The following is a 25,165-nucleotide window of genomic DNA, read 5'->3' on the forward strand; positions in this document are numbered from 1 at the left end:
ACAATCAGGGATCCTTGTGCTTCATAATTAGAGTTTGAATAAATCATACTTTTTGAGGCATTACAGATCACATAGAAGTCACAAGAATTGTCCAGAGGCATCCCCACTCATAGTCTAACAGAATAGCCCAGGCAGACTGGTTCTTTATACGAAGTCAACTGATTGGAGATGTTAATCATATTTACAACATACTTTTGGAATAATATCTAGATTAATGTTTCCTTGAATAACTGAATATTATAAACTGAATATTATAGCCTAGTGAAGTTCACACATAAAACTGACCATCAGCACATAACTGATAAAGTTATGGGAAAACAGAAACTTTCATACATTGTTGGTAGGAACACAAAATGGTAATATTCTTATAAAGGGGAATTTGGCTTTATTTAGTGAAGTTATATATGCATTTATCCTTTCATCTTACATCCTGCTTCTAAGGTTATGCATCAAAGACACGCTGAAAGAAATGTCAAGAAACGGAGAGAGAAGGGAAAGCATATGGAAATGGTAGGAGACCTTCAAGGATACATAAAATTATAAGAGGTTATGAGGGGCAAGGGGGAGGGAAAAAAAAAAAAGGGAGAGAATTGAACAACAGCAGGGGAGGTAGAGAGGGAAGATGGGAGGGGAGGGGAGGGGAGGGGGGATAGTAGGGGATAGGAAAGGTAGCAGAATACAACAGTCACTAATATGCCATTATGTAAAAATGCGAATATGTAACAGATGTGATTCTGCAATCTGTATTTGGGGTGAAAATGGGAGTTCAAAGCACAATTTGAGTCTAATGTATGAAAGATGATATATCATGAACTATGTAATGCGATAAATAATCAATAAAAAAAAAAAAAAAAGAAATGTCAAGAGATGTAGGCACAAGGCTATTCTTTGCAAAACTATATATAATAGCAAAAGACTGAAATCAACCCAAATATTCATCAATAGGATATAACCTGGTTGAACAAATGATAATAAACGGTAACTAAAAAATGGACTATAAAATGTAAGTATAACCAATGTAAAAAAGAAATAAAATGTACATCTCAAGTCAGTAAAGAGAAAAACACTGCATACCAAGGTTTGTGAGATGTAGCCAAAATGGTCCTTTTGGAGATTTATAAAATCTACGTATTAGAAAAAAAATAAGATAAGGAGTTGACTTAAGAAGTTAGGAAAACACCACCAAGGCCTCAACCTCAAGGAAAGTAGTGGGTAGAAGATAATAAAATAAGAGCAAAAAATCAGTAAAAGAGAAAATGAAGATAGAAGACAGAATCAGCAAGTTCAGCAATTGAACCTAAGAAAGTCTTTTAAAAAATATATTTTTGGAAAAATTGTAAAGAAAAAAAGGACAAATAAATGATGTAATGAATGAGAAAAAAACACAACTGTAATTATACTAGAAATAAAAAAGAGGGCTGGGGATGTGGCTCAAGCGGTAGCGCGCTCAGCTGGCATGCGTGCAGCCCAGGTTCGATCCTCAGCACCACATACAAAGATGTTGTGTCCGCCAAAAAACTAAAAAATAAATATTAAAAATTCTCTCTCTCTTAAAAAAAATTTAAAAAAGAAATAAAAAAGAGAATACTATGAACTGTGTGCTTCTAGTCTTAAGAGATTTAGAGTTGAAAACATCCATGATGATATGACTTAGATGTTTAGGATGTTGAACAACGATGTCAACTTTTTTCCAGGAAATTTTGCCTGGAAAGCATAATGCTCTAACCAAAAAGTAACATCACCACCTCAGAAAACTCCCACAGATCAACTTTTATTGTCTTGAGACAACAGACTGCTTATTTTGGAAATTAGCTTATAGGTGTCAATAACAGTTTGGTTATCAAGACTCACTTCTAGATCCTCTCTTCTCTGTGTTTACCAACTTTTATCAATAATATCATAAATTTGCCCAATCTTGATCAGTTCTTTGACTCGAAAGACTCATCTTACCTGAACACCATCTCCAAAACCCTACCAATATTCTACACCTCAATTTTCCCTTGTCATAGTCTGCATTCTATAACAGAATACCACAGACTGTGGAATTTATAAAGAGAAGAAATCTACAGTTCAGGGTTCTAGGGACTGGAAAGTCTACCTCAGCTGGCTCCAGCATCTGGTGATGGCCTTCTTGCTACATCATAACATGGCAGAAGGCATTACATGGCAAGACAAAACAAACTTTCTAGCTCTGGTTTCTTGCCCGTCTTATAAAGTCACTAACATCATCATGAGAGGCCCACTCTCTTGACCTCATCTAATCCTAATTTTGTCCCCAAAGCCCCATTAACTAAATACCTCCAAATACCATTAACATGAATTTTGGGATTAAGTTTTCAACACATGATCTTTCGGGGATACTCTTAAACCATTGTACCCCTTCTGAGAAGCTGTTAAGATTCTGTTAGTGTAGGGTTCTTTCTTACAGCAGTAAGTTCTAGGAACATCTTTGCTTTATTGACAGGCCTGGTGTTGTAGGAGTTTAAGAGGATAAATCCCCTCTTTTCTCTTTAAACCTTATGTATATAAAAATGAAGATACTAAAGGTTTTTAAATTTACACACATATTTGCCCTTTCTAGAGTTCTTCATTCTTTGTGGTACATTTTGTTTGTCAAAGCAAGACAGATACAGCCTGTTTCAAAATGTGAAGAAACAGATTCCACCTCTTGACTCAGGAGCTGTAAAGTCAGCTTGCAAAGAGAACTGCATACAGGAGGAAATGGGGAGGTAGTTTTATTTTTGTAATCTACCACCGGAATGAAGAAATCATCTAACTCATTCCCTGCATTTTAGTGGTGAGGAACCTGAAACTCCTAGGTGAAAGATTAGTTCCTAGATGATCTGCTTTGGGGATTCTCTTGGGTGTTATATATTCCCATAATTGATAGCACAGTTAATATATTGACATGGTAGGTGCTAAGCAAATATAGGATTAATAAGTACATATGTTTTAATGGGGGAGAACTAAATAAATTATTTGGATTTTTTCAATTATGTGGAATGATTTAGAAAATTAAGGTTTGGACAAATTTATTGAAACATGCAAGGTGTTAGCAGAAAAATCACTCAGTATTATTACATCTTGCCACTACCTTGAGTGTGTAATTTAAAAATTATAAATATATATTTCATAACAGTCTTTGGCCAATAAATAAATAAATAAAAGTCATTTAGTACATTTGTTAAGAATTCAATATGGAATGGATTTTGAACATTGAAAAGATCAAGTCACTGAATTAAATAACAGCAGCCCTAGCTAATCTAGAATCCCATAGGGTTGAAGGTAAAGGTGACTGCAGAGCTATTCACTTATTACAGCAATCAGAAGAGACAAGGAAAGCACACCCATTGGAATTATGGGCAGAGCTCTAAGCTCAGGAGAGTTGGGCTGATCAGTGAGCAGATCACCAGGCTGTGAGGCAGGTGGATGGGCCCAGGTCATCTCTTCTTTGGTCTTCCACCACACACACTGTGGTCTTAGGAGGCTCCTGAGGCTTGCCCTGCCAACCATACTGTGGGTGTCCTTGGTAGGGGTACCCCTGAGGAGGTAGGTAAGGCCTCACATAGGCCCCATTGGTTTTGGTGGAAAAGTTGGGTAGGGGGCTATTGAGCTTGGGCCTGGATATGGTGGAGGGTTCTCTTGATTCATCAGGACCTGCAGAGTGTACCTCTCCTCCAGCTGGCTAGATTCTGGTTGTCCTGCTGGAGGAGACTGGATGAAAGTACACCAAATATACCACACCTGCTGCCAGTAAGTGAGGAGCCCCAACACCTGACATTCTAGTTGGAACTTCTCATCCTGCCTTCCCATGCTTCAAGTGAAATGTTCAGCTTTATTTGTATATAATAGGTGATGAGAAGATTTGGGACTCTAATCCCTTGATTCTCCTCATAAAAGATAGATAGAATCAATGAACATAGTGTCTTTACTATATTCTGAGTGATGATGGAATAAGCACCATGGGGACCTTTCTCTTGATTCTTCATCCTCTGACTCTAAGGGAGCCTGGTAGGGTTCCTGGAAGGAAAGCTAGCCAGGGATGGGGGTGGAGAGGCAACAGTCCCCAGGAGTTTCCCTGTCCCATAAGCACATAGGTGACCTGCAGGGAAACATCAAAACTTCTAATTTGAACTTCCTGGTGATTCTTCCCATTAAACTTGCCGACCTTCTGACTCATAACAGCAAAAGTTTAGGAGCAAATACACTATCTTCAAATGAAGATGAAGCTTCTGAGAGACTGAGGAAACAAATGTTCAGAAAATTAAGCCACTTTCCCAGAGTCATATTTTTGGTAAGTTTAGAGGTAAATGAGAATAATTATACAACATATCAAAAATCTCTGGAACACTAAGAAGGCAGTTCTGAGATGAAAACTCATTAAATTGAGTGCATTCATTAAAAGAATAGAAAGTCAATGAATAAATGACCTAACATTACATCTCAAAGCCCTATAAAAAGAACAAATCAACACCAAAAGCAGAAGAAGACAGGAAATAATTAAAACCAGAGCCAAAATCAATGAAATTGAAACACAAAAATCAATGAAACAAAAAGTTGTTTGTTTGAAAAAATAAATAAAATCGATAAACCCTTAGCCAAACTTACCAAGAGAAAGAGGGAAAAAACCCTCAAATTATAAAATTTGTGATAAGAAAGGAAATAGCACCATGGATATTGCCAAAATATAATGATCAGAAACTATTTTGAAAATTTATACTCCAATAAAATAGAAAATCGTGTTGACAGTAACAAATTTCTAGAGACGTATGACCTACTGAAATTGAATCAGGAGGACATAGAAAATTTAAACAGATCAGTTTCAAGTATTGAAATTGAAGATGCTATCAAAAGCCTTCCAAAGGGCTGGGGGTGTGGCTCAGTGGTAGAACACTTGCCTAGCATGTGTGAGGCACTGACTTTGATCCTCAGCACCACATAAAAATAAATAAGTAAACATATTGTGTCCATCTACAACAAAAAGCCTACCAAAGAAGAAAAGACCAGGACCAGATGGATTCTCAGACAAGTTCTACCAGATCTTCAAAGAAATACTAACACCAATTCTCCTCTTATTATTTCATGAACTAGAAAAGGATGAAACCCTTCCAAACCCATTCTATGAAGCTAGTATCACCATGATACCAAAACCAAACAAGACACATCAAGGAAACAAAACTTCAGAACATAGATACAAAATTTTTAAATAAAATACTGGCAAATTACACACAAAAACATATTAAAAAGACAGTGCACCATGATCAAGTGGGATTCATCCCAGGGATACAAGTTTGGTTCAACATACAGAAATCAATAAATGTAATTCATCACATTTAGGGACTTAAAGGTAAGAATCACATGATCATCTCAATAGATGCAGAAAAAGCATTTGACAAAATAAAACACTGTTTCACGTTCAAAATACTAGAAAAACTATAGAGATGGTAGGAACCTACCTCAACATTATAAAACTATATACATTAAACCCAAGGCCTACATCATTCTAAATGGAGGGAAATGGAATGCATTTCCTCTAAAAACTGGAACAAGATAAGAACATCCTCTTTCACCAATTTTATTCAACACAGTCCTTGAAGCTCTAGCCAGAGAAATTAGGCAAAGAAGGAAATTAAAGGGATCAGAAAAGAAGAACTCCAACTATCCCTATTTGCCTATGACATGATTCTATATTTAGAAGACCTAAAAATCTCTACCAGAAACTTTCTAGAACTCATACACAAATTCAGCAAAGTAGCAGAATATAAAATCAACACTCACAAATCAATTGCGTTCTTATACACCAATGTTGAATCAGCTGAAAGAGAAATTATGAAAACTATCCCATTCACAATAGCCTCAAAAAATATATTTGGGAGTCAATCTAACAAAAGAGGTGAAACACCTCCACAATGAAAATTACAGAACTCTAAAGAAAGAAATGGGGGGCTGAGGCTGTAGCTCAGTGGCAGACCACTTGCCTAGCATATGTGAGGCACTGGGTTCGATCCTTAGCACCACAAAAAAAAAAAAAAAAAACATAAATAAAGGTATTCTGTGCATCAACAACTACAAAAAAAATTAAAAAAAGAGAAAGAAATGGAAGAAGATCTTAGAAGATGGAGATATCTCCCATGTTCTTGGAAAGACAGAATTAATATTGTCAAAATGGCCATACTACCAAAAGTGCTATGCAGACTTAATGCAATTCCTATTAAAATTCCAATGACATTCTTCATAGAAATAGAAAAAGCAGTCATAAAATTCATTTGGAAAAACAAGAGGCCCAGATTAGCCAAAAAAAATCCTTAGGAAAGTGAAGCAGGAGATTTCACAATACCAGATCTTAAATTATACTACAGAGCAATAGTAACAAAAAATGGCATGGTATTGCCACTAAAACAGACATGACTACCAATAGTACAGAATAGAAGACACAGAGACAAACCCACATAAATACAGTTGTCTCATATTAGACAAAGGTGCCATAAACATACACTGGAGAAAAGATAGCTTCTTTAACAAATGGTACTGGGAAAACTGGAAATCCATATGCAGCAAAATGAGATTAAACCCCTATCTCTCACCCTGCACAAAACTCAACTCAAAGTGGATCAAGGACCTAGGCACTAGACTAGAGACCCTGTTCCTACTAGAAGAAAAAGTAGGCCCAACTTGCCATTATGTCATCTTAGGAACTGACTTCCTTAACAAGACTCCTAAAAATCAAGAAAAAAAATCAAGAATTAATAAACGGAATGGTATCAAATTAAAAAGCTTCTTTACAGCAAAGGAAACAATCAAGAATGTGGACAGACAGCCTATAGTATGGGAGGGAATCTTTGCCATCTGCACCTCAGACAGAGCATCAATTTCCAGGATATATAAAAAACTCAAAAAACTTAGCACCAAAAAACAAAAACCTAACAGCAACAACTACAACAACAAAACAACGAATCAATAAATGGGCAAAGAAACTGAACAGGCACTTCACAGAAGAAATATGATTGGTCAACAAACATATGAGAAAATATTCAACATCTCTAGCAATTAAAGAAGTGGAAATTAAAACTACACTGAGATTCCATCTCACTCCAGTCAGAATGGCAATTATCAAGAATACAAGTAATATAAATGTTTGTGAGAATGTGGAGGAAAAGGTACACTCATACATTGCTGATAGGACTGCAAATTGGTGCAACCGCCCTGGAAAGCAGTATGGAGATTGCTCAGAAAACGTGGAATGGAAATGAAGCCAGAATTGAACAGTTAGAGAGGCAAGGGTTGGATCCTGAGAAGGAGGGATTGAAATGTTAATTCCTTCAGAGCCCTTTCTCCACCCTTATCAAGATAACTTGCCCCTGCTCCTGCTCTAACCTGTTGCTAAAATAACCTGTCTCAGGGATTGGCCCTCCCCACAGGAAGTTGTTAGTTTTGTCCCCTTCCTGCTCAGATCACTCCACCTTGGCCCCTCCAGCCCATCTACTTCTCACCTTTTGGTCATCCCACGGAGCATCTCCTGGGCCTAGTCAGGAAGGAGAGAGAGAAGGGGAAGAGAACAGGAGAAGAAAGGAAGCCTAAGAGATATAAAAAAGGCAGACCACACTCACTTCTTGGGATACCAGAATACCAGCTATGGCCCCCTTCTCCCTCCCGGGAGAATTCACTGTTATCCTTTTTAAATAAACCCTGCTTTATATGCTTGCCTCGGTGTGCTTCTCTAAAGTTATACTTCAACATATGAGGAAGCAGGACTCGTTACTGGTTACCAGTGGTATCAGAACCACCATTTAACCCAGTTATCCCACTCCTCAGTATATACCCAAAGGGCTTAAAATCGCGCATACTACAGCGACACAGTCATATGAAATTACGAAAACTATCCCATTCACAAAAGGCTCAAATATATATATATATATATATATATATATATATATATATATATATCTCAATTCACAATATCTAAGTTATGGAACCAATCTAGGTGCCCTTAAACAGAAAAATGGATAAATAAAATGTGGTATGTATACACAATGGAATATTACTTAGCCATAAAAAGAATGACCTTATGACCTTTGACAGTAAATGGATGGATCTGGAGACTGCCGTGCTGTGTGAAATAAGCTAATCCCAAGAAACCAAAGACCTAATGTTCTCTTTGATATGCAGATGCTAACACACTTAGGGGAGGAAGGGAAGAATAGAAAGTCAGTGGATTAGACAAAGGGGAATGAAGGGAAAAGAGGGGGATGGGAATAGGAAGACAGTAGAATGAACCAGACATAACTTTCCTATGTTCATATATGAATACACCACAGTGATTCTCCACATCATGTACAATCTATTTAGAATAAGTTATAGTCCATGAATGTATAATGTGTCAAAATATACTCCACTGTCATGTATATCTAAAAAGAACAAATTAAAAAAGTATAACATGCTATAACAAAAAATATTTTTGATAAAGTTTCATTCAAGACCATTTCCAGATCACACTCTTTACCTCCCTCCATTGCCCACAAGGAATCTGATTTCAGTATAATTCAAGGAACAACTTTTTAACAAGAGGGGAGAAAGCAAACAGGCTGCTCATTAATGTTTCAGATGATACAAATTGCCTAAAATAGTGAGTGGGACTTTTATAGTCCTAGGAATTTGAAGTTTGGTGGAGAATCTACATTATAGATTCTTACAGCTTTTATTTATTTTTTAATTCTTTATGCCATTATTCTTTAACAGCTAGGGAAATCAAATAGTTCCACTCAAGTGATTGGTTCCAGAGCATTCTTAAATTCCAATAACAGAGTTAGAAGGCATGATTTCTGAATCCATTGGGTAGTTGAATCTGGTTCTATGTGTACTGAATATAGAATCAGCCAATTGAATAGGTTCTCTGTATATTGTATGTGTTTTTTTTAATGTTTGCTACTGATGCAATGTTGGGGTCATGGATTAGGGGGAATAGCATTAATTATACTGCTCTTGCTGTTAAGTAGGAAATGGTCACATATAATGCTTATTAGCTTTTAAAGGGAAAAACACCCAAACTTTGGATGGAATGATTAGACTGGAATAGGTGTTATTTATAAGACTTTAACTTATGCAAATATTTGGATTTTCTAGTTTTCTATTAGCATCACCAGAAAACAAAACACGGTAGATTCATACAAATATAATTTCAGATGTACAGGATACTCCTCAAATAGTTTATGCATTTTCTTTTTTCTTTCTTCACTTTATAAAAGGTGAAAAATAAAGCATTTAACATAAAGCATCATGACATTAAAGGAAAGAGAAATATAAGTGGTTAAGCAATGAAGCTGAAAAGGAAAAATTTGATACCAGTAAATATGCGCTTTTTAGAAGAACAAGAATACCTCCTCAGGCTTCAACCATAACTCAATTTCTCAGCAGTTAGCTATGTTATGATGCAGAGATAAATGAAAACATTTCATGAATAATCAGCAGTTTGGAAAGCTATTTTTATTATTTTCCCAGTAGATCTTTCATTTCCAAATGTCATAGCATCAGGAAAAAAAAAAGTGGTAGGAATGGACTGTCGCTGAAATACACTTTTCATTCAAAAACTCCCTGAATTCAATTATGCCAGAGTTTGAATTTTAAAAAATGTTTTCAAGAGTCCTTTATTGCTTCTTCAACTAACTCCTACAATTCTCTGTGTGTAGACTCTTGTCTATCATTGCAATAATTAAAGAATTGTATAGAGTGGAGTTTCTTTCTTCTTTTGGGAAAAGAGTGGATTGATGTAGAGATTTCCCCTAAAAAACACATTCCCAATTTGTACATCTTATTCCAGTCTTCCATTCGTTTTTGAAGTAAATATTGTGCATCTACTGTGTGGTTTGTGTTGGGATAAAAAGTCCCTACTGGGACTATAGCAGAGTTATAGACACCAGTTTTTAGGTTAGTTGAAAATACCAGGTCATGGTTGGGGATATATACATTTATATTTATAGATGTAATTTAAAAATAATCTATAGCTGGGCATGGTGGTGCATGCCTGTAACCCCAGTGACTCGGGAGACTGAGGCAGGAGGATCATGAGTTCAAAACCAGCCTCAGCAACTTAGTGAGGCCCTTAGCAACTCTGCGAGACCTTGTCTCTAAATAAAATACAAAAAAGGGCTGGGGACGGGGCCCAGTGGTTGAGTGCCCCTGAGTTCAATACCCCCACCCCCCAAAACCTGTACATTTAAAAATCTGAGGCTTTTATAATTTAATTTTTAAGTAGCAGTGTTTTTATTTGAAAGTTGTCTGGAGTGTTGAGAAATTCAGTATTTGAAGTATAAGATGTTCATTTTACTAGAGAGGCAGCAAAAATAGTGTGTATTCATTTCATTCCTGGACACACCTGACAGGAAATAGGCCCTGGGGATGGTGGTAGCTCTTAGAAGAGCCTGACTCTGAGAGCTTTGTTACCAGAAGCCAAAAGAAAGATTCAATATCTGGGCTGATTTCTAAAGGATGGAGAACCATTTCCTAGCTGAAAAGGGTAGGTTTAGGAATAAAAATCAAGGAGATTCCAGGCTGAAGAGACTCATAAGCAAAGGAAGCAAGAACACAGAACCATAAAGAGTTTGGGATAATTTCAGCATTAAGTTTCTAAGTCATCACAGTGGCACATGCCTGTAATCTCAGTTACTCAAGAGATGGAGACAGAGGATCACAACTTTGGGGCCAGTCTGAGCAACTTTGCAAGAATTCATCTCAAAAGAAAATTAAAAAGGTTTGGGGATATGGCTGAGAGATAGAGCATTTGCTTAGCATGTGCAAGGCTCTGGTAGGGAATGGTAGAGAATAGATTGAAGGGGTAGGCTTAGGAAAAGACCCAGGACTTTATCCCACCAAAGTTGATGGAGAAGTAGTGAATAATCTTAAGAGTCAATACACTGTCAGACTTGCGATTTAGGGAAACAAAAAGACAAAAAGATTACTGTGGTCCATTGTGGAGAAAAAAAATAGAAGGGAGCAACAGTTCAGATAGGAGTACAAGGAAGTTGTCACAGTCATTCATGGGAGAGATGAGTGTGGCCTTAGATACAATTGTAGAGCTGCTACTTTTCTGTTGCATTAAGGGCTAAACAAACTGTTGAATCCCAGCTATTCATATGGTGTTGCAGATTTGTGGGTTTTTTACCCAATAATCATCCTGGTATTGAGCAACCATTTGCTTTAGGAGAGACTGGACACTATTTCTAACCATGGGGTTGTGTGTGTGTTTATATAAATTTGGATTAGTTGAAGCATGGTGTCTCTATTCCCAAAGATCTATTAAATTTATAAACAAGAATGAAATGCAATTCTGGCCAATATGAAAACAAATAATTTGCCTAGGATATAGGCAAAGGATGTGAATAAATATTTTTCAAAAGAAGACAAATGGCTAATAAGATACATGAAAAATGCTCATTAGCATATTATGGGCCCCAGGTTTGATCCCCAGTATCACACAGGCACAAAAATTATCAACATCACTAATGATTAGAGAGATGAAAATTATAGACAATGAAATATCACTTCACAATTGTTAGAATGGCTATTATCAAAAATACAAGATAAGGGTTAGCGAGGATGTAGAGAAAAGGGAACACTTGTACATTGTTGATGGGAATAAATTAAGGAGGATTATAAATTTGAGGCCAGCCTCAGCAACTTAGTGAGGTCTTGTCTCAAAAAAAAAAAAAAAAAAAAAAGAGGCGGGGGGCTAGGGATGTGGCTGAGTGGTAAAGCACCTCTGGGTTAAATCCTCAGTATCCCCCCCTAAAAACAAACAACAACAAATGAAAAAGAAAAACAACTGTATGGAGGTGCTTCAAAAAACTAAAAATAGATTTTCCATGTGATCCAGGAACTCACTTCTGGGTAGGTATTTACATCCCTGCATTTCAAGAATAAATCTCTTTTGGTCATGGTATATAATCCTTTATTCCGCTGTTGAGTTCATTTTGTGGAGGATTTTTGTACCAATATTCTTAAGTGATGTTGGTTTATAGTTTACTTGTAATGTCTTTGGCCTTGGTATTAAGGTAATGTTGGTCTTTCATTTCTTGGAAGAGTTTGAGAAGAACTGGTGATAGCTCCATTTAGATGTTTGGTAGCATTCACCAGAGAATCCATTTGGTACTGGATTTTTCTTTGTTGGGAGGTTTTTTTTTTTTTTTTTTCCGATTACTGATTCAATCTCCTTACTAGCTATAGGTCTATTCAGATTTTTTATTTCTTAATGATTTAGTATTGGAAGGTTGTGTTTTGTTAAGAATTTACCTGTTTCAGACAGTAGAATGTTTCAGACATTCTACTTGCTGGTTTGTAATTTTTCATAGTACTCTTTTATGATACTTTTTATTTCTGTAAAATCAGAAGTAATGTCGCTAATTTTATATAATTTTGGTAATTTGAATCTTTTTTTTCTTAATCTAGCTAAAGGGTTGTCAATTTTGTTAATCTTTCTGAGGAACTGAATTATGTTTCATGGATCTCTATTTTTCTATTCTCTATCACTGCTCCAATCTTTATTTCATCTCTTCAGCTGGTGTTAGGTTTAGTTTGACCTTCTTTTTCTGGTCTTTAAGGTGTAAAGTTAATTGGTTGAATCTGATTCTTTCTAAATTGGTTTTTATCTTTATCAGCATGTGTGTGTGTGTGGGTTTCATTGATTCTAAAACATAAATTTTCACATGTCATAATTGTTGAAGTCAGGGTGTGTTTTACAATTAAAGTGGAATAAAATGTGTCTTATTTTATTTGGCAGAATTTTCTTCCTTAGTGGAACATAAGAATGTCATTTCTGCTGATGGCATCTTAGATTTAATAAACACAAGTCATATAAACTTTGTAATAAAGATCAGTCCCCCTTAATCAGTGCTTTGATTAAGCACTAAAACAAAGTCTGTAGTCTGCCTGTTATAACCATGACTGGGATCCTAATTAGAATAAGATATACTCCACGTTTGTATCAATATGTCAAAAATATATTCTACTGTTATGTATATCTAAAAAGAACAAATAAAAAAAGAATTCAGGAAAGTTTACACTAGCTGATATCTAGTGGAGAGGTTGGGGAAATCTTAATAGATGAAGGGGGACAAGGGATAAGCTCTAAAAGATAAATAGTCCAGTCAGAAGCTAAGGTGAGAGAGAATGAAATGGAATGGTAATTAAGTGTTGTAGTTCAAAGAGGGGATGATCACTTTCAGCTGATAATGTAGCACAGCTGACTAAGACATGTCTGGAGTGAAGTCTCTATTCAGCTATAAAGCAGCTTGTGACTTTGACAGGTCATAAATCTCTTCAACTGAAAACCTTGGGGAGATTATCTCTAAAGTCCCTCTCAGGTCAAAAGTTTCTTTAGGGTATTTACCATTAAAATTCTTTTTGACTTTTTTGAGTGACGAATTATAATTAAGTGAATTATAAGAAATGACTACATAGCTCATTCGAATGAACCTAGGAGCATTGTAACTACTCACCTTCATGAAAACAGTAATTATTTTAAGTTATAGGTAAGTCAATGATTACTTAAGTTAAATTTTCTATGCATGTTACTGTAAAAAAAATACATGTCCACTTGATATATATATATATATATATATATATATATATATATATATATATATGCACACTATGATTTTTTCTTCTAACGTAGTAAAAAACTAAAACCTGATGGAAAACAATCCTGAACTTATCATCTCTTTGCTTCATGTAACATATAATTGTGCTGTTCATCAATGAGGAAACAGATTTAAATTAATTGTTATAAAAACAGTGTCTATTTGTTTCAGATGTTTGTGCCAGGGGAGGTGGTTTCAAATAAGAAGCATAGTTCCTGCCTTCCAATAGATCATGGCAAAGTAGAAGGCAGTTCAGTAAATCACCAAATTTTACAGTGTGATATATGGGAGCCCAGACACTGTGCCTCTGTACTTGTTATCTGTTTTGACTTATCTAGCACCACTCCCTTTTTCTGAAGTGGTTTCTGAATTTTTCTCTGGGAATTATCCCCCCTCTTATCCCAGGCACTTGGAGTGGAACTGTAGGCAGAAAATCCAAACTTGGCCAATTACAACATCATGTACTTTGGAACATAGTGATTGGCTCATGGACACTCCCATGATCTAAGCCAAGACAGCTGGCTATAGTCAGAGGGATTCTTGAGACATAACATAGTAGCATTCAAGGATCAGCAGATATTGGGCTATGGTTGGAGAATTGAACCTGAACAGTGTGATTTGGGAGATGAAACTGAAAATAAAAAGCAGGATCAGTTTATTAAGTTCCTTTTAGGCTATGCTTAAGAATATGGATCCCCCCCCCCCCCCCAAGAGATGGGAAGCCATTAGGTGATTTTAAGCATGGCATTCACATGATCAACTCACAGGATCACATTAATGTTTTAGAATGATTAATATACTTTTTTTTCACGTGAAATGCAGTTTATTTACATTTGAGGATTGGTTGAATTATGCAAATTCAATGACTGATCTATGAACACACACATGTAGCAGCATAGAAATAACAGCTTAATTTTGTGATGATGTACATGCTTTCACAAGTTGTGTGAATCCTTCTTGAGATACTTGTTTTTATTTCTGAAGTTCATATTGTTCATTGTATTTGATACTATACTCACACATTTTGACAAAACATTACATAAACCGAATGTATGAAAAAGAATCAAATGAAATTTCTTAAACCATAAAATACAATGCAAGTATCTATGTCATCTTTCTAGAAAATTCCACACCTATATTTTTTTCTCTCTAATTTTCTTTTTTTTTATTGTTGGTCGTTCAAAACATTACATAGTTCTTAATATATCATATTTCACAATTTGATTCAAGTGGGTTATGAACTCCCATTTTTACCCCGTATACAAATTGCTGTATCACATCAGTTACACTTCCATTGATTTACATATTGCCATTCTAGTGTCTGATGTATTCTGCTGTCTATCCTATTCTCTACTATCGCCCCTCCCCTTCCCTCCCCTCCCCTCCCCTCTTCTCTCTCTACCCCCTCTACTGTAAATCATTTCTTCCACTTGTATTATTCTTCTCTTACCCCTCATTTCCTCTTATATGTAATTTTGTATAACCCTGAGGATCACCTTCCATTTCCATGCAATTTCCCTTCTCACTCCCTTTCCCTCCCACCTCTCATCCCTGTTTAATGGTAATCTTCTTCTCATGCTCTTCGTCCCTACCCTGTCCTTGGTTACTCCCCTTATATCAAAGCAGTCATTTGGCATTTGTTTTTTAAGGATTGGCTAGCTTCGCTTAGCATAATCTGCTCTAATGCCATCCATTTCCCTCCAAATTCTATGATTTTGTCATTTTTTAAAGCAGAGTAATACTCCATTGTGTATAACTGCCACTTTTTTTTATCCATTCATCTATTGAAGGGCATCTAGGTTGGTTCCACAATCTTGCTATCGTGAATTGTGCTGCTATGAACATCGATGTAGCAGTGTCCCTGTAGCATGCTCTTATTAGGTCTTTAGGGAATAGACCGAGAAGGGGAATAGCTGGGTCAAATGGTGGTTCCATTCCCAGCTTTCCAAGAAATCTCCATACTGCTTTCCAAATTGGCTGCACCAATTTGCAGTCCCACCAACAAGAATGATTAATATTGTGGGGATGTAAGTGCTGGGCTGGAGGAAGATGAAGAAGAAAGCAATGAATTAAGATGCAATGAGAGATCCAGGTCAGGCAAGAGAGGGATTTTTTTTTTTCCATCAGCTCTCTAGCACACCTATCTGAAAGAGGTAACATGATAGAAACACTTTCTTTAAAAAACTATTCTGGCTACATCTCAATTTTCAGGGAACAAAAGCAAAATGAAGTTTCATTTTAGACTGTTTCTCAAACTTTAATTTGCATATAAATCAACTTTGATTCTAATTAAGATGCAGATTTTTTATTTTATTTTTTGGGTACTGGGGGTTGAATCCAGGGGTACTTAACCACTAAGCCACATCCCCAGCCCTTTTCTGTATTTTATTTAGAGACAGGGTCTCACCCAGGTACTTAGGGCCTCACTAAGTCGCTCAGGCTAGCTTTGAATTCACCATCTTCCTGCCTCAGACTCCGGAGCCACTGGAATTAGAGGCTTGTGCCACCAAGCCTGGCAAGAAGCAGAGTTTTGTTCAGTATAATTCCAAGGTGGGATTTGCATTTCTGTATTTCTAACAAGCACCCATGTGCTGCTCATGCTGTTGGCCTGAGGACTTCGAGAAGCAAAGGTTTAGTATTCTTTGAGATGTAAACAGGTGATTTAAATTAAAAGTGCAGCAGGCAGTAGATGTATGGGAGTATAGTTTAGGAGAGCCGCCTGGGCTGGAGATATTTGGGTGTTAATGGCACATGGGAAGTGACCATGCCAGAATATAAGGATAAAGGCCCAGGAACAGTGTTTGGAGAAAAAGGGAAAGAGGTCTAAGGATAGTCTGTGGGTAGTGCCAGCATTTGAGAGCAGTTGGAGGATAAGTCAATAAGAAGCCTTCAGTTCCCAAGCTTCTTATATACAGCTACCATTTATTGAGCTTCTATTTCTGACACTGTGCTAAAAGCATCAACTTTTCTCCAAACACAGGGTATATTTTTCTCTAACCACACCCCTTTTCTTGCAGGTGAGTCTCTTTCCTGATTCCATGCCTGGCTTGGGCCTGGGGGTCCTGGCCTTGATTGGAATCTCTGAGACCTAGAGTTCAGCCTTCCTAGTGGTGCTACACATTCACTTCTATTTTGGATTGTGCCACCTCCCTCAGTGACTAGGTTCCTAATAGTCACAGACCCTGCGACCCATCTTTTCTGCTATTCCCTTGGATTTCCATTTACTTTAAAAGCCTTTAACTTCTCTCTCCACTGGGTGAACAGAGAATCACTTCAACAGGGTTGGGGCAGGTGTTTTTGGTGCACAGGGACTTTTTATTCTGTTCTGGGCCTGGAGAAGCCCCAGATCCTGTACCAGAGCTATCAAAGAGTAGCGATTAATCATTCTCTGTGTTCTTTTACAGGACTGAGAATAAATTATTTTAATATCCTTACAAACCTGTTACCATACGTGCATTGTCTTAAGAGATTCCCTACAATCACTCCATGCATAATTCCCACTTTATATTCTGAAGCAGGGATGCATTTAGAAAATTACTTCAAGTCACACAGCTGTTAAGTAACTGAAGTAGTGACTCTAAATTATGGGCCTTAACTCTGGACCCAGGAAGGCTTGGTACACTCAGTTCCTACAGAAATACCTTGCTCAAAGTTATGTGTGAGTGGCAGTAACCAGACTCAAATTCAGAAACCTTGTATTCAGAGGGGTTAAAGTCTCTTGTGAGTGCATCTCAGTCAGAGAGCTGGCGGTTCTTTATCTTCCCGGATAGCTCACAGTAACGCTATGCTGATTTTAGAGTGTGTTGAAGACTTGCTATGGCCACAAAACCTGGACCATGATTGCTGGCTCCAAATGTGATGTTCTTTTTATCACACCAAAGATAAGAGGCCCGCCCTTCTAACCGCTCTAGGTTGGAAGTCTCGCCCCTAGGTTAACTCCCAATACAAACTACAGCTCACTTAAGAGGCGCCGCAGGAAAAATAAGCTGGCACAGGCAAACTGTGGCACCAGACTCCAGCTTCCTCAGCGCGCATGCGTCAGGAGGCTCCTCTCGCCCCTCCCCTCGCACGATTCCCGCCACTCCCCGCCCCTTTCCCGCCACTCCCCGCCCCTTTCCCGCCCGGATGTCCTTTTAGTTTTGCCGGATGTTGTTGTGAATCCGAGAGACACGTGAGGTACGGCGACGTCATCACCAGGCACGCGCAGGAAACATGGCGGCTGCGGGTGTTGTGAGCGGGAAGGTGAGTAACGGCCCCAGGGAACACTCCCGGTTTTCTCCGAGACACGGGTGCTTTTGGTGGCTGGGTCCCGGCAGGGGAGGGGAAACGAGGGCTTATCTGCATCGGGAACAGCCCGTGGCGGATGTAGAAGAGGAGGACTGGGTTTCGTCAGCTGTTTCCCCCGAATGCCGGTTCAGCCAGGGAGTAAGAGCCACCGAGGCCTTGGCTCTCTATGCTCTGCTTTGCACCAGAGCCAGGTGGTTTTCGTTTGTATTATTTTTATTTAGGGACAGGTGGCTCTCTAGTGCGGGGGAGGGGCTTCCTGACTCTTGTTCTGTCTACTCTTGATTCAAACGTCTTTTCTGTCTTTGAGACGGTAACCAGACCTGCAGGTGTCTTTATTTGCTTCCCTCTGGTGAAGGCGTCTATGCTACCTTCGGGAGGACTTGAGTAGATGCTTTGCAGCTGTGCACTTAGAAGAGAGCCTGTTGGGTCCATTTTACAAATTACCGACTTTTGTGATGGTTGTCAGCAGCAAGATATGTTTCCATAGAGAGAACTGGAAATTTGCACCATCCCATGCTTGTCTGTAAAGGAATTTGTTGAATCATTTATTTCCTAGATGTCTCCGGAGTGATTCCATGGGGGTATCTGTCGTGCTCTTTCACAGAGGGTAGGCAGTGACATCCTCCTAGTTCGGTAGGAACTAGGTGTGGAAGAGATTTCGTTGTGTATTGCCAGTTCAAGTTCCAAGGGCACAGTTTATGCATGTTTAGGGCTGTCAGTTTTATGACATGCAACTAGCAGCATTTCCCAGAGTCGGGGTATATCCTAAACAGCTGGGGCTGATTAGTAATGACTCATAGAACACTAAGGGCTGTTTACTCCTTTTAGAGAGCTTCCTCTGTTCCTTGAGTTTCACTCATACTCTCCCTGCTGCATTCCTTTCCATTTTGATTTATTTGACACCGTTGTGGTTTGATCTATGGAGTAGACTAGGTGGCAGAATAACAAATATGATCTTCTTTCTGCTGTTCATCAGAAGTGTGACCTTGGGAAATTGGGCATTTACGACTGCTCTGTTCTTCATATGCTTAATCGGCAGAATGGTAGTGATGCTAATAATTATTTCTTGTATTAGAGTACTTAGGAATACATAAAACTAAAACATGAAATAGATTACATCTTTCATGTACTGCTTCTTTTAAGTAATAGATTGGACATCCTTTTTTGGATTGTTTATGTTCTTACCAATTTTTGTCTTTTTTATTCAAGATGGATGCTGTTCTTCTGCTTAACTTTCTTAGAAAGTTATCTTATTTAATCTTCCATTTGGGTGAGCCAATCTAGCACTTTCGAAGAAGAGATGCTTTCCATTTAAACTACACCCCGCCAACCCTCGTTTCAGGCTTGGTTTGATTTTGAAAGAACCCTTGAAAAAGCAGAATTGTGAAACGTAAAAATTTTTCGCTCTTTCCTTGAAGCCATTATCTTTCACAGTCTGACTTATTAAAATTGATCTTGTACTTCTTATTTTTAAATATTTATTTTTTAGTCTTAGGTGGACACATATCTTTGTTTTATTTTATGTGGTGCTGAGTATTGAACCCAGTGCCTCATTCAAGTCAGGTGAGTGCTTTACCACTGAGCCACAACCCTAGCTCCAGTCTTGTATACTTTTTTTTAAAAATATTTATTTTTTAGTTTTAGGTGGGCACAATATGTTTATTTATTTTTTATTTTTAAGTGGTGCTGAGTATTGAACCCAGTGCTTCATGCATGCTAGGAGAGTGCTCTACCACTGAGCCACAACCCCCCTCCCCCGCCCGCCCCCCCTTTTGTACTTCTTAACTCTGCTTTATCACCTTTTTATTTATCCTCATCCATTGCAAGTTCACATTCCTTCCCATCACTCCACTGAAACTATTTTTCCATGCCCAAACCTGCTCCTCTTTCAGATAATATTAGGACCAGCAAAACCCACTTAGTTTTCCCTCAGTTCTGGTCTAATGACATTATCATTCATCTGGTTGCATGTAAAACAAACTTGGAAACATCCTTTTCTATAATAAAATTTAATCTGTAATTCATTCCTACCGATTTTTACCTTAAAGAGTTTTCTTAAATTTGCTGTTGCTTTTTTACTCTCAGTGCATAGTATCTGGCACATAGTAGGTATTCACTGAAAAGGAAAGATAAGGAACATAGAGAAAATGAGGGAGAATTAGAGTGAGACACATGGGTTCACCAATAGTTCTCTTGTTTTATTTAGAACTGTAAGATTGTATTGTAGTGCATTCTCATTTACTTTAGCTTTTTCTGTAATTGTTTTTGAATTTTCTATTAAAATCAACTTGAAACAGTTGGGAAATCAATAGTTGTTTTTTACTAATCAGAATTTGTTTTGATATTTTTATTAAGAATTTATTTTGTGACTTTAAATTGGCCCCATCCAGTTCCTTTTAGATATGCTTATAGACCTGTGAAACCCTTGTGCTTTAGAAAGATAAAGAATGTTCTTAATATCTAGTAGATTTTCCTGGAGAATTTCTTTCCCTAGACTAGATCTGGTGACATGGTAGTTACTTAGGATATGATATGAAGGTCTTTTTTTCTAGCATTCTTCAGTTATCAAACTTTGAGTACCTGCTGTCTAAGCTGTGTTCTTTAGATATAAGGGTGGCTGAACATAGACTTCACTCTGGGCAGGATAGTAATTTTCAGTTTTAAGTTATTTCAGTTTGTAAATTAATAAAAGTGTGGCTTTAAAAATAATAGTGTTAAGTCTTAGTTTTTTAAAAAAATATTTTTAGTTGTAGATGGACACAATACCTTTATTTTGTTTATTTAGTTTTTTATGTGGTGCTGGGTATTGAACTCAGTGCCTCGCGCATGCTAGGTAAGCGTTTTACCACTGAGCCACAACCCCAGCCTCAAGTCTTAGTTTTGATGAGATGGGTGCTGAAACTGGATGAGAGATTATAATCTAAGCTTTTTTAATTGTATTTTTTTTTTTTGTGGAAGAAAATCCTTATGAAATCTCCATACTGTTTATTATTGTGCTATAATGTATATGTAGTTGTCAGTATAAGAGGTCATTCATTTAGCTTTTTTTCTATCTCCTCAGATTGCTTAATTCTTTCTGTCTCCTGTCAGACATTGGCACACCGATGTCCTTAAGAAGCAGTGCACTTGCTCTTCATTGAGAATTGTACCACCTCTTGTATCTCAATCGTTTATTCTTTGCTCTCAAGATTTCCATGGTGTGTTACCTTTGTAACCTTTCTTAAATTGCATAAAATTCACAAACTTTGTTACATCTTTTTCAGTTTCATAATTAATGAAATGATTAACATGTGCCAAATAAAATTCATTGTTAATTTTTTCCCCTTTGGTATTCCCCATCTACTCAGTTTTGTCCTTGACTTGTTCACCTTCACCTCCCATATCTAATCAGTTACAAAGTCCTCTCATTGTCATTTCTACTTAAATATCTTTCTAAGCCACCTCCCTTTTCTCATCAATCTGCAGTGCCTTAGTTCAAACTAGTATGAATCTCTCATTTTTGAATTATTGCAGCTATTTGTTCTTGGTCCTGCAGCCAGCATGTTGGCTTAGAAAAGGCATGTTTGACCATGGTATTTTCCTCTTGAAACTCTAGTTGTTTTGGAAGTAAACAATCAGGATAAATTCCCAATTCCTAAATTCTTAAGCAGGGCTAATAAAATCATTTATGATCTGAAGTTGTTTGTTTTTGTCTCTAAACTGTTTTGAATCTTCTCTCTGATATTTGGATTTCAGCCATGTAGTGAACAATTGCTCTCTGTTTAGAACATATATCTTCTGTTCACCCTCTGCTTTCTATATCCTTTCTAGTTAAAATTGCTATTCTTCAGGTCTTAGCTTATCTGTTACTCTAGTAAGTCTTCCTGAGTCTTAACAATGCTCGACTCTGCTGAGACTAGTAAGATACTTATGAGGGCATGCTGCAGCCTATTGGTACTACATGTTATAATTTCTTATCCTAATCCCCAGGTAGACTGTAAATACTATGAAGGCAATAACTGAATCTTATGTGAATCTAGTAGCTTGCTCCAGGACTGGCACATTGTAGGCATTCTTTATGTATTTATTGAAAATGTCTTTTCATTCCAGATCTTGTGCTTTCCTCCATCACATTTTACTGTGACCATTGGTTTACAAGATACTGTTAGTTTAATCAGATACTTCTTTTGGTGTGTGTGTGTGTGTGTGTATGTTTGTTTGTTTGTTTGTGTTTTTTCCACTGATTACTTTTAATCTCAGCATCTTGTTGATGCTTAGTAAATGTGCTAAATGTTGAGTAAATACTAAATCAGTTTGGGTGGAATGGGGTATGTGATCAGAAGAGTTTGTACAGTCTTTTTTAAAAATATATTTTTAGTTATACATGGACACAATATCTTTATTTTGTTTGTTTATTTTTATGTGGTGCTGAGGATTGAACCTAGGGTCTCACACATGCGAGGCGAGTGCTCTACCTCTGAGCCACACCCCAGCCCCCCCCCCATAGTCTTATAGCTAGTGGAAGTTATTTGTAGAGAGGAGGGATAAAAGAGTGTTCTAGGTAAAGGGAACAGAATTCACATAGATAAAGGTGCAAGGCTTTCAGGGAACTGGTGAGTTCAGAGTGGCCTTAGGCAGGAAGGTTATATGTGTGTGGAGTGTTAGGACGTCTGATGTCATTGTAGAAGTAAAGGCTGAAGTCAGGAGGATTTTAAGCTCAGGTGTGATGTGATCCAATGGAGAATTTTATAAAGATCAGTTTTGGCACTGGTTATACATTATACACCTTACGCAGATTATTAGAAAGTGACTAGACTGAGAGAAGAGTTCGTGATGTTATTTTAGCAATCTTCATGCTGTCCCCTATCAGCATGAACATGATAATTCTTCATTAGATTCTAAAATGAATTGATTCTTGGGTGTCAGAGGAGAAGATTGATGGACTTAGGATATAGGGTCAGAGTGGAGAAAGAGGTGTTTAAGATAACTTGAGTGCATAGAACATCTGATAGAGTTGGAAATATCTGAAGACCAGATTTAGATAGAACATATTGACTTTAAAATGTCTGTTATTGAAATGGAGATATCAAGTAGGTTAAGTAGGTGTCTAATTACTTTGGCATGGAGTTTATTAGAATATCTGGGCTCTGTGGGTGTGGTGAGGCAGGCCTGTAATTCCAGAGACTATAGAGGTTGAGGCTAGAGGATCACTAGTTGGAGGCCAACCCTGGTCATTTAGCAAGACCTTATATCAAATAAAAAGGACTGGGCCCATATGTAGCAAAATGAAACTAAACCCTTATCTCTCATCCTGCACAAAACTCAAAGTGGATCAAAGACTTAGGCACTAGATCAGAGACCCTGTGCCCAGTAGAAGGAAAAAGTAGGCCCAGGTTTCCACCATGTCAGCTTAGGAACTGACTTCCTTCATAACACTCCGAAAGCATAAGAAGTAAAATCAAGAATCAATAAATGGGTTGGAATCAAACTAAAAAGTTGCTTCTCAGCAAGGGAAACAATAACATGGAGAGATCATACAGAATGGGAAAAAATATTTACCATATGCACCTGAGGTAGAGCATTAATCTCCAAGATATATAAAGAACTCAAAAAACTTAACACCAGTCAATATATAGGCAAAGGAATTGAGTAGGCACTTCACAGAAGAAGAAATATGATTGATCAACAAATATATGAAAAAATGTTCAACATCTCTAGCAATTAGAAAAATGCAACTTAAAACTAATGTTTCATTTCCAGTCAGAATTGGCAAGGATGTGGGTACAAAGGTATACTCATATTGCTGGCAGGACTGCAAATTGGTGCAACCACTCTGGCAAGCATTAAGAGATTCCTCAGAAAACTTGGAATGGAACCACCCTTTGACCCACCTATTCCACTCCTTGGTGTATACCCAAAGGATTTAAAATCCTAATGTTACAATGACTCAGCTACATCAATGTTTATAGCAGCGCAACTCACAATAGCTAAACTATGGAACCAATCTAGGTGCCCTTCAAGAGATGAACGGATAAAGAAAATGTGATATGCGCTGAAATATTACTCATCGTTAAAGAAGAATGAAAGTATGGCATTTGCTGGTAAATGGATGGAACTGGAGAGTATCATGCTAAGTGAAATAAGCCAATCCCAAAGACCCAAAGGCCAAATGTTCTCTCTGATATGTGGGGGTGGGGGCTAAGGAAGAATAGGGGTACTTTGGATTAGAGGGGAGTGAAGGTAGGGAAGGGGGTATGGGAGTAGGAAGGATAGTAGAATGAATTGGACAGTATTACCCTTTGTGCATATATGATTATGCGATTGTTGGAATTCTATATCATGTACAACCAGAAGGAATGAGAAGTTATCCTCCATTTATGTATGTGTCAAAATGCACTCTATTGTCATGTGTAACTAATTAGAACAAATTAAAAAGGAAAAGGACTGGGGATTTGACACAGTGGTAGAGTACCCCTGGGTTCAATTCCCAGTACCACCCATCCCCGAAAAAAAATCTAGGCTCACACTGGTGCTTCCTGTGGATTCTTTCTATAGCTAGAAGTATACATTAATCTGCCTAATAATTTCTTAAAGGAGTTTTTTTTTTTTTAAAGGAGGTAAAGTTTATTTTGGCTTATGATTTCAAAGGTTTCAGTCCACGGTCAACTTGCTCTGTTGCTCTGGGCCTGAGGTGAGGTAGAACATTATGGTAGAAGATGTGGTAGAGGAAAACTGCTCAGCTTATGGCAGCCTGAGAGGAAAGGAAGGGGAGGAGGGGGAGGGAGAGAAAGACGAGGGGGAGAGATCAAGCCAGGGAGTGAGTGCAAAGAAGTTGAATTTTTAAAACCTTTTTTGGTTGTTAAATTAGCTTACAAAATTCACACAGGTGCTAAGGTTCAATCATGTACGTTACGTATAGTAGGTGTTGGATTTCCAGGTTTGGAAAGATTTAGAGCAAGAATTTTACCCTGAGACTACGGGTAAGGCTAAAATAGTTGGGTTGGATGTTTTCATTTATCCTCAGTTTTTGAAAGAAAAGATTATAAATGCTTATAATTTATTATATTTATAATTTGTAAATGTATTTATATAATACATATTTATACATTTAAAAATATCATAATAGATATTAAAATTCAGTGTCACTTAAGTATAGAAACAGTATTAAGAACTACTTGCTGCTTTATTGTGCAACTTCCATATCTTTTTTCAGCTTTTTGTGTCAAAAAAAATCACAGACTTCAATAGGTTGGTACAAAACTACATTTTAA

At 37.4% G+C, this 25,165-nt stretch overlaps 1 protein-coding gene across 3 annotated transcripts in view; it reads left to right on the top strand.

Moving 5' to 3' along the window:
* Nucleotides 1-17,748: 17,748 nt before the first annotated feature.
* The window catches only part of TBC1D15 (TBC1 domain family member 15), a 71,635-nt gene continuing 64,218 nt past the window's right edge, over nt 17,749-25,165 (top strand). For all 3 annotated transcript variants that reach the window (XM_081310132.1, XM_081310133.1, XM_081310134.1), the window contains exon 1: nt 17,749-17,870. In XM_081310132.1, the coding sequence (XP_081166258.1) occupies nt 17,841-17,870 (30 nt within the window). In that variant the 5' untranslated portion in view covers nt 17,749-17,840. The remainder of the gene's footprint in view (nt 17,871-25,165) is intronic.

Source organism: Spermophilus citellus (genome assembly GCF_964194105.1).
Source record: "Spermophilus citellus genome assembly, chromosome: 10".
Taxonomy (NCBI): domain Eukaryota; kingdom Metazoa; phylum Chordata; class Mammalia; order Rodentia; family Sciuridae; genus Spermophilus; species Spermophilus citellus.